A 9,891-nucleotide genomic window follows, 5' to 3' on the forward strand; every position below is an offset into this window, starting at 1 on the left:
AGATACGTGTTTAAAATTTTTAATTTTTTTTTAAATAAATAAAACGAACCAAAAAACAATAAATTTTAAGTGAAAGTCCAGAAAACCAGATTACTAACGCTTTTACAACCTAATCGATGTTTTTTAATTAAAAAAATTCGACATTTTTGAATTTTTTCTATTTTTACATTTTGCAAATTGTTGAAGTCTATAAAAGTTTAAAAAAATTTACATATTTTTTAACGCAGATTATAATGGTGTTTTGCGTTACCTTTTTTATTATTGTTATAATCGCTGTTTGAAACTGACGAAGTTGAAATTCAGATTTTAAAACTTTAAACGTTTTTTTTGAAAACTATAAGTCTTACTAAAAATGTAAAAATCCATTGAAATCTGTTTTTAATTATTTTTTATCCAATGGTTAAAACCTAGAGTTGATCGGAATTATAGTTTCGGCAAAAAACGTGTTTAAATTTTTTTTTTAAATCAAATATGCTCGATTTGAGTCTTTCCCGAGGATAAAAAAGTTTTAAAATGAGCTCCCGGAAACGTTCAATTTCTTGAAAACTACTTGTCGTAGAGCAATTTTGAGAAATTCCCACTTTAAAAAAATTGAAAAACAGATTGAGACAAATTTGTTATTTTTATTTTATTCTTCTTGCAATTATGAAATTGTGATTATAAACTCAAAATGAGATTAGCATCAACAATTTAGGTGATATATTAAGAGTTTCAGTTCACCAGATATTGCATTCTTGTCTATTGCAGCGATTCCGTTATGCTAATTGAAAATTGTTAAAATTAAATCAATGTTAAAAAAGTCTTAGTAAGATTAGATCATTATCAAAATTAGATGAGATGAGTTGCATTTGCGGACTATTAAGTTTAATAATTTTCCAGCAATTAATATAAATTCACACAAATTGCATCCAATAATAAAACCCTTACCTTAGTTAAGTTTCAGTTGGTTGATCTGATCTGTTATTCAGTGAAGACCAATTTTTGTAACTGTAAAACACAAAAACTATCCAAATCTAACTGTATGCTCACCTAATCCGTATATTTGTCCGGCAGAACAGACCGCAAACGACTTATTTACTCAGTTTGCGTTAAAACAAGACATTGTTTACAGAAAATAAAAAAATTATAATAACAAACAAACACCCAATTATTTTATTATTATTTGTTTTGTTTATTATTTATGAGGGTCATAAAGCTCTCTATTTTGTAAGACATAGTGGAAAAGCTACTCAGCAACATCCATTCACCAATAAATCATGGATGAATTCTTGACCATCTGATTAATTTGTTTATTGTCCCATTTTCACATTGATGCCGCGGAAAAGTGCAGGTCACGACACTGAGTTCAAATTCAAACACCATTTGCTATTTTTTTTATTTAATCACAACATGTAATGAAACGGTAAATTTCATTTTAAGATGCGCTCAATTTCTGTGAGAAAAATCGTTCCTCGCACGTTAGAAAGCAAATCTTCTCAGTTTTGACTTATTTATTTCTACAGTTACAAATGTCGCTGGCCATTAACCGTCTTTTTAAATAATAATGGCGGCAATTAAAATTTCTAAAGGGTCAGCTTTAATTGCGTTGAACACTTTGACCCCAGTCTCTGTGTGCATTTCTCCCAGAAGTTGACGAAATTATAAAAAATTTCAATTTTTATAATTAACGCTGAGCACACTTGTCTTCATAAATCACGAGAGATTTACGCGGAATAGTTTTCATACTTGGGTTACCAGCTAATTTGTTTAATAAGAGTGAAATTTCTTAATTTAATGGAAAAAATGTAAGGATAACAATTTTTGAGGAATGTTGTTGGTATTTATGTTTCATGATCTACAACACAGTTTATGTATTCCAAGCTGGTTCGATTTTTTAACCCAACAAGCCCAAAGGTGCTAAAAAAGACCATCAATCAACGATACTTGTTCTCGATTATGACAGAAATCACACCAGGTATCAACAATTTTTTTATTAACTTAAACTTAAAGTTACTAAAGTCGCGGTCAATTCATAGTGGCCACTTCCCTTTGTAAATTTATAAAAATTAAGTTGTGTAAATCCGACTTTAAACATCCAATTGTTTTTTTAGGGACAGATCTATCTAAAATGACAATTTTGAAAAAGTGGGGTTAGAATACTTCACATATAAAACATCTTGACACAATTTAGTTACTTCAGCTACCAACATAGACACAACTCAGACACTAGAGGTGGCGGGCTAGGGGCTGCCAACTTTGCAATAAATTAAATGGCCGCGACTTTAATTGCCTTAAAAAATCAATAGTTGCACCATTTAAAAATAAAATTCAGCATTACCAACTCAAACAACCATTTTTGGTTCACTCAGTACCTACTATAAAAATTATTAAATAATTTTCGAGTTTAGAATTGGTAAAAAACTGGTTTCTGTTTAAAATTTTGTAAATGTAATAAGGTAACCGCAAACAAAAACAAACATTTAAAAAAAAAAGTTGCATTAGTTTACAATACCGAAATTTGAAGCTTTTAGTGTAAGAGTGAGCAAAACAATGAAAAAGCTTTATAACACGAGTAAACAGCATGGGCGTTGTCATATTTTTTTTTTAGACAGAGACAACCTCATCGCAGTTTAAAAAATACATATTTTATTATTATTACAAACACAAAAACGTTATACAAAATAGGAATACAAAACTATATTTTTTCTAACGGAAATTATAAATAAAACCATAAGACAGGGATCTCTAAAACCATAAATTGGAGTATAAAAGTGTAAAAGTTAAAAAAAATAAAAAAATATAAAAATGATAAAAGTTAGCATAAAATAACACAAATCAGTAAATAACATGAAATAATAAATACTAAAAAAAATGTAATACTTGGAAATCAAAACATAAAAACTCTTTCAAATTACATTCAAAAAAACAATAATCAATAGAAATAAAAAAATTAAATAAATAAATAAAATTTCGTTTTTCTCAACCAAAATCGTCTATGATAAAAAAGTTAAAAATGTTACTAAAAAAAATATTAATAAAAACAAGTTGCAAAATGAGCGTGTTTTCCACTAGACGTGTGCAAAAAAGAGCCGTTTTGAATCGTGTTTTATACAAGATTTTTTCCAATTTGGTTGTGAAAAGCATAAGCATCAAATTCGAATTTAAAATTTGTGATTTCAATAATTTTCCAAAATCATACTAGGTCGTGGCGTTGCTATGAAAATAGTGTTATTTGTTTTCTTTATGTCACACTTTTTAACACTAGTGATAAAATAATGTCATATTTCATAAACACATTTGACAACTAAAATGACATATCACAATGGTTGCATTTCACAACAAAAAAAATAGTTTACCGCTAACGGAATAAAACTTATCCGAAAAAATGTCTTAGATTAACTTCCAGGAGGGGAGCACATGCACCACCTTGCCCCCTCAAACGACGCCCATGGTAAGCAGTAATTATTTTGTGTCGGCTAGGCAACCTCTTATACGCTGTGGCAAGCGAGATTGTCTATAACTTGCAATTTTGTAAATTTTTAGACTACACAATTAAAATGTATTTTTTAAATACAAATAAACAAAACGCAATACTAAAACCATCAGTGTAACAATCTGTAAATTACTATTTGGTTAAAACAGAAATAAAGTTTTATAACACGTCGACAATGTAGGAAACTATAAGTCACTTTTTTAGTTAAATATAATTAAATGTCAGCTAGACAATTCTTTATGCAGTGGACCAAGTGGGGTTGCCTATAATACACAATTTTTGTTTGTTTACAAAATCAGAAATATTTAATTATTAAGTGAGAAATGTTGATATAAGATTTTTTATTACGTCCATTAAATGGCAGTGAGATAAAAATGTCTATTTATGTTTCACAATTTGTACATCAGACAGACAACAATAATATTGCACATAAACTAATTCTTGTTTTTAGTAACGCATTTTGTTATTTATTTGCATAAATCTAAAACAATAAACAATCAAGTGAATTTGGTGTGTCCGCAGACTTGTTTATTGTTGGACGCGATTTCGACAGTTTTTGAACACTTTACTCCTGTTTGAATCCATTGACTGTCGCTTCAGGCCTTTCAGCTTCTCGCCTTGTAAGCTGGTAATAAACAACAAGTCGGCCACTTAACATGAATAAAAATACAAGGGCTGGTGCTGTCCGTTCCAATTTATCGGCCACCATGTAGTGGGAATAGACAGCCATGAGGGTGAGCACCAGCAGGCACAAATTCGCCCCATTTTTCACTTTATCTAAAAAGAGAGACAACATTTGCGTTATTTTTGGCTTAACATTGACAAATTATATAGGTTGCGGTCGAAAATTTGGTAATATCGGACTAAAATAAACACATTGCTCACAATCCGCAAATAAATTTATTTTATAAATAAATATTACAGCGAAAATTCACTTACGATTGGGCACGAAAGCCATCGCGACCCCGCAGACTATTTCCAAGGTGCCCACGGTTCTGCGGTACCATTTCGAGGGGATCTTGAAGTCCAGGGCTTCCGACAACGGGAAGACTTTCGCATATTTGACGTATTCCTTTCGCTGAAACATAATTTCATGAGTGTTTCAGTGGGCGTGAAAATTTACTTTCTGTCCGCAAACAGGATAATAAAAATGCGCTTTAACGATTTTTGTCGCGAAAATATTTGCCAGGCGTCGGGCCAAAAATTTAAAATATCGGATTGTGTAACAAGTCGCGACTTACCAAGTCTTTATGCAGGTCCTTGGAGATGTAACTGGACAGTTTGATAAATCCCACGAAAATGAAAAACAGTCCTAATAGTATTGAGAGGGATTTTAAAACGATTGATCCCATTGTTTGTGTCAACTATCACTTATTTTCGCTTCAAAGTCTCACTAGTCTATGTACATTGTGGTTTATTTATTGTTAGTAGGCTTGGTGTTGGGTCGGGGGGCACGACTTTCCATCTTAAACGACGGCGACGCTCTAAACAAAATCGATATTGAGCGCCGTGTTGTACTAACCGTTCTTAAAATATCGCCATTTGCGTATTAGCCGTCGCAAAAATTTTATTTGCGCAAAACGTAAACAAGTTTTAGGAAAATTTAAGAATGAAAAGGTTTCAAAGCGTTTTTTGAGTTTTCCTTAATAATCACATCGAGAGGGAGTCACAAAACACAGTTTGGTTATTTCTATTTTTTTAAACAAAAAAAATATAATTTGATAAGTGACGGACAAGCTTCTCATGTTTGGTTTATTGGAAAAGATTTTTACTTTCCTATCTTATGAAACAAAAATCGTGTCGAAAAAATCGTTGACATAAACAAAACCTGTATTCACCAATAACATTTAAACTTCTTATGTGGAATTTTGCGGTTTTTTAATAGCCAAGCGATTTTACGGAACGTTTTAAAATATGGCTAGTTTAAACCTTCTTATTTTGGTTTAAAAAGTGACTACTCGTCGTAGAGCATTTTAATTAACTTTGTTTATTGTGACTTAAAATTATTTAGTTTTGTTGTGTATAACTGGTGGCTTACCATAACATTTTGATTATTGCATTTATTCAAATATTTGATTTTAAAACAAAAATTCTAGGTTTTAAGAAACAAAAACGTATAAGATAGCTTAAGATTTTAGAAACCAATTGCTGTAGAGCATTGTATTATTGTTTTATAATTTAATTTTGAAGTATACTTGGTTGCCTACCATAAAAGTGTGAATACTGCATTGATTCAAAGTTTTATTAAGAAAAATTTTAGGTTTTAAAAAAGCAAAAACCTAAAATAGCTAAATATTAAAAAAAAAAAACATTATTGTAAAACGTTTTAACTCTGTATTGTAATATTTTTAAAGTATAATTGGTTGCCTACCATAACACTTTGGCACTGCATTGATTCAAATAGTTTAATCTTCTTAAAATAAAAATGCTTGGGATTTAAAAAACGAAAACTTTAAAAATAACTTAATATTTTAAAAATTAATTGTCGTAGCACATTACAGTTCAATTTTTGGTGTATATACTCGTTTTCATATAAATGTGCTTTCAAGTAGTCGTTAAAAGGGATCATTTTAAGGTGGCAACCATGTGAAAATTCTAATTATCCTAACTTCAATCTTCCCCATTTCTCAAATAAATGTGTACCCCAGGTAGCAAAAAATAATTAACAACGTAAATATAACGATTTTTGTCGTTATTGATGTGATTAAATTTGTTCTGAATAACATTAATGACAATTTTTATGTGAATCAGCCTTTAAATTAAAGATGCATTTAGACTTCTACAACGTACTTAAAGCACATTAATAAGAAAAAGAGTATAATTGGTTGCCGGCCCTAACGCTCTGATTAGTGCATTAAATCGCATCATTGTTTTTTTTTTATATCTAATTTGATTAAAAAAAGAAAACTGTATGACAAATGAGACAGACATTTTCAAAAATTAGTTTTTTAGATAGATAAAAATTTAGTAGTAGTTTTTATTTATTTTTTTAAGTATTATTAACTGAATATACTTATCACTATTTCTTTTTTGCTCAAATTGAAGTTTTATGCTAAAGANAGTTTTATGCTAAAGAAAAGAATATAATAAGATACAAAAAACATCTTTTTAGTTGAATAAATCAATGCTTTATTTGAATCTCTCTAATAACAAACACAATCATAACAAAATAACAAATAAAAAATGTATAAAAAAAGTTTTACACATAGTAGTCAAATATATTTGATTTTTGCCGTTCTATAGCGTGTTGTGGTACTACTGAGAACAAGTTACTACATGTGAAATGGCCTTTAGATAGGAGCCTCACCTTGAACTTGGCACTAATGTAGAATTTTAACGTTTTGAGGATTTTGAAAAGTCAAATTTGACGTTAAAGCCTGCTTTACAGTGAATTTTCATTAAGTGTCAAAAATTGTATGTCCCATTTTTGTTCTTCCAAATAGCACAAGTTTTGAGGTGTTTTCTAAAAAAAGTTTAGTCTACATAAAGATGAAAAAGAATTAAAAAATCAGAAGGAAAAAAAATTATTTGACATTCGATTTGACATCATTATTTCCGCGGAAGATTTAACGGGGTTACTCTGTATAGTGCTTCTTATTTATATTTTAAATTATTTATTAACTGAAGTATACAAGGTGATTCACTAGGAATAATGAGCCTGACCAAATTCTCGATGCAACCACCATTACTCTTCGCAAGTTAGTTTGCGACAACTGTAATGTTGGTTGCATCGAAAATTTGGTCAGGCTCATTATTCCTCGTGAATCACCCTGTATTTATCCTTATTTCCTTTCCGCTCAAATTATTGAAATTTTATGCTAAATATAAGAATATAAGATGCAAAAAACATCTGCTTACTTGAATAAATCAAAGTTTTATTTCAAAATCTCTCTTTTAACAAACACAATCATGTCAAAGTAATAAATAAAAATGTATAAAAAGAGTTTTATACATAGTACAGTGGGGGACAAGGAAAACTGAGCAGATGTGTCATTTAGTTGTCAAAATTTCTAAACTATACCTTAGGTCCTTAGGTACCCATAACCAAGTTTTTAATGTTTGGCATATTTGTCTTTTTGACACTGACAAAGTCGAAGTTTTTGTAATAATGACAATAAAAGTGCATTTATATTGACATATTTTGAAATGACAAGAAAAGACTGCCTAGGATTCCGTGTCGTCCGGCAACTGTACTCGAATATATTTGATTTTTTCCGCTCTATAGCATGTTGTGGTACCCCTGAGAACAGGTCATTAAATGTGAAATGGCCCTTAGATAAGAACCTCACCTTGAACTTGTCAGTAATGTGGAATTTTGACGTTTTTGAAAAGTCAAATTTGACGTTAAAGCCTGCTTTACAGTGATTTTTCATAAAGTGAAGTCCCATTTTTGTTCTTCCAAATAACACAAGTTTTAAGGTTTTTTCTAAAAAAAATTAGTCTACATTAAGATGAAAAGGAATTAAAAAATCAGAAGCAGTGAAAGATTTAATAATTTGACATTTGATTTGACAGCCCCACATCACTATTTCCACGAAAGTTTTAACGAGGTTACTCTGTATATAAGGGGGCCGAATCTGCTGAAAATGCATGAATGAGACAAGTTTGAAGCGTAGAAAGTTTGAATGTGTTTCCTGCGCAAACCGGATGCGCAGTCGTAAAGTTCACAGCCTACCTTGTGAAGTGTGTGTTGCGAGTTGCGAGGACGCGGTTGAGGTGTGTGGGTACCGTTTCGAGGAATTTTCAAATCATCTCCAGAAAAACCATCACCCAACTACCGAACCAAGTGTGCGAACACCATGTAAGAGTCCACAGTGCGTAAAAGTGATCAGTGTGTGCCTTAAAAGTGGCTTTAAAGTGATTAAATAAATGTTTGCGTTTGTGCGTGTTGTTTTGGCCAAGTCTGTCGGATAACCTACGACAACAGGTAATAATCGGCGTTTGTTTGCACTCTTGACCTCAAATTTGCGACGAAAATGCGTTTCGCGGAAGTTTGAAGTTGTTGAAAAGTTTGCGAAGAACAGGTAAAAGCCAGGTTCACACCACACCGGACACGCGGTGCTTTAAATCGACTGTTTAGGTCAAGAGCGCGGCTGTCATGTTGGCCGAATTGCTTGGCCGGTGTGATTCAAGTGTCATACGGGGATTTTTTCTTTAAAACGACACACTTGTTAACTATTTATTACAATGGTGTTTGTTCAAGAATGTGACCCATGGAGAATACTAATTTGACTTTCTTGTCCGGTTTAATACCAATACTGAATGTAAATTACGCAGCAATAACGTATTTTCTATCAAAGTGACCCATGATTTTGAAATTGAGTTGGTAAAATGTGACATTTGGATGTTACCAACTTAATTTCAAAGCCGCCACTATTTTTGGAACATAATCATAAATAGCTATGGAGTTTGATAAGTATGTTAACTCGAAGAATGCTCGTTTAAATGCGGATATAAAATTTAACTTTTTAGCATGGTAATAAACCAGAACACGCAACCTGAACTAAAGCACTATCGGGTATAAATTTCACAATGTTTCACAGTTTCCACTCTGTATATTGTGCATTTTTTCAATTTTTACCAAACTGTGGTTTGTTGTTGGCTCACAGAATCTGTTATAAACATTCACAACTAATTAACACGTTTTTCTAAGAAGGAGTTTGCCAATCTTACTTGACTTTTAGTATAATTAATGATTATTATTGTTTCTCTGAATTTTGATGATTCGAACACTTTTTAGATTTTTTTTAGAACTAATTCAGGATTTTTATAGCTGAGCTAGCGGAAATTGCAAGTTACAATATTTGCTAAAATATTCAATGGTAATTTTGCAACTTTAGTAGCAGTTGGCTTTGTTATTTGTTGACAATATTTGGCTTTGTTGTTGTAAATTGTTTCCTACTTAACAAAATTAGTTTTGTTTAGAAGAATTTTTTGGCAAAGTGTGAGGTCAATAAATCACCTAATGAAAATGAGAGATTTAGAGTTTTTTTTAATTATTCAAAATAAAATACAGGGTGTTTCAGAATTCGCGCCTCAGAAAAAATGCCAAGTAAGATGAGACACCAGGAACATGGAAAAAAAGGTTAAAAATTCTATCTTTAAAAAGTTTTATGTTAGAGGGTTTAAATTTTGCACTTGTTTTTTTGCTTCAGGCTATATCCTGAATTAACTATTTAACGTTATTTGTAGCTTTTATTGCAAAGTTTTTGTACTTTTACTGAATAATGATGAAAAAGCATAAACATATTTACAAGATCATCGGTAAAAATAAAGGGCATAAAAATATCGTATGTAAAAAAATAAATGTCAGAATTTAAACATTTTTTCCGTGTTCCTGGTATCTTATCTTACTTGGCATTTTTCTCTGGGATGCTAGTTCTCTAGCACCCTGTATGTAGTAATTTTACAAGCTTAAA

At 30.9% G+C, this 9,891-nt stretch overlaps 2 protein-coding genes and 1 long non-coding RNA gene across 5 annotated transcripts in view; 1 reads left to right on the forward strand and 2 right to left on the reverse strand.

Annotated features, from left to right (window-relative positions):
- Nucleotides 1-3,798: 3,798 nt before the first annotated feature.
- Nucleotides 3,799-4,956, reverse strand: LOC123013775 (novel acetylcholine receptor chaperone). Its single transcript, XM_044412548.1, has 3 exons — nt 4,714-4,956; nt 4,412-4,550; nt 3,799-4,249 (listed from the first exon to the last, which is right to left on the reverse strand). The coding sequence occupies exons 1-3, from the start codon at nt 4,822-4,824 to the stop codon at nt 4,038-4,040; spliced, it is 462 nt and encodes a 153-aa protein (XP_044268483.1). The 5' UTR covers nt 4,825-4,956; the 3' UTR covers nt 3,799-4,037.
- A 2,537-nt stretch (nt 4,957-7,493) lies between these two features.
- On the reverse strand, nt 7,494-8,501 carry LOC123013776. The gene is made up of 3 exons (XR_006413284.1): nt 8,148-8,501; nt 7,762-7,898; nt 7,494-7,712 (listed from the first exon to the last, which is right to left on the reverse strand). It is a non-coding gene; the product is annotated as an uncharacterized LOC123013776 (long non-coding RNA).
- Nucleotides 8,140-9,891, forward strand: part of LOC123013774 (afadin) — a 58,836-nt gene continuing 57,084 nt past the window's right edge. For 2 of the 3 annotated variants that reach the window (XM_044412545.1, XM_044412546.1), the window contains exon 1: nt 8,145-8,399. The gene's annotated coding sequence lies outside the window, so the exon portion shown is untranslated. Of the gene's footprint in view, nt 8,400-9,891 lie in introns of all 3 variants that reach the window. The other variant, XM_044412547.1, reaches the window with a different exon arrangement.

The sequence above is a fragment of the Tribolium madens genome, unplaced genomic scaffold, assembly GCF_015345945.1.
Source record: "Tribolium madens isolate multiple individuals breed KSU strain unplaced genomic scaffold, Tmad_KSU_1.1 Scaffold_96;HRSCAF=242;Tcas5.2_LG5, whole genome shotgun sequence".
Classification (NCBI taxonomy): domain Eukaryota; kingdom Metazoa; phylum Arthropoda; class Insecta; order Coleoptera; family Tenebrionidae; genus Tribolium; species Tribolium madens.

What these genes read in the sequence shown, in the direction of transcription:
- LOC123013775 (XM_044412548.1), bottom strand. Translation starts at nt 4,824, where the DNA reads ATGGGATCAATCGTTTTAAAATCCCTCTCAATACTATTAGGACTGTTT. An exon ending in AGGACCTGCATAAAGACTTG is followed by an intron (nt 4,551 to 4,713) that starts GTAAGTCGCGAC and finishes ATTATGTTTCAG; the next exon opens with CGAAAGGAATACGTCAAATA. An exon ending in GATGGCTTTCGTGCCCAATC is followed by an intron (nt 4,250 to 4,411) that starts GTAAGTGAATTT and finishes CTCTCTTTTTAG; the next exon opens with ATAAAGTGAAAAATGGGGCG.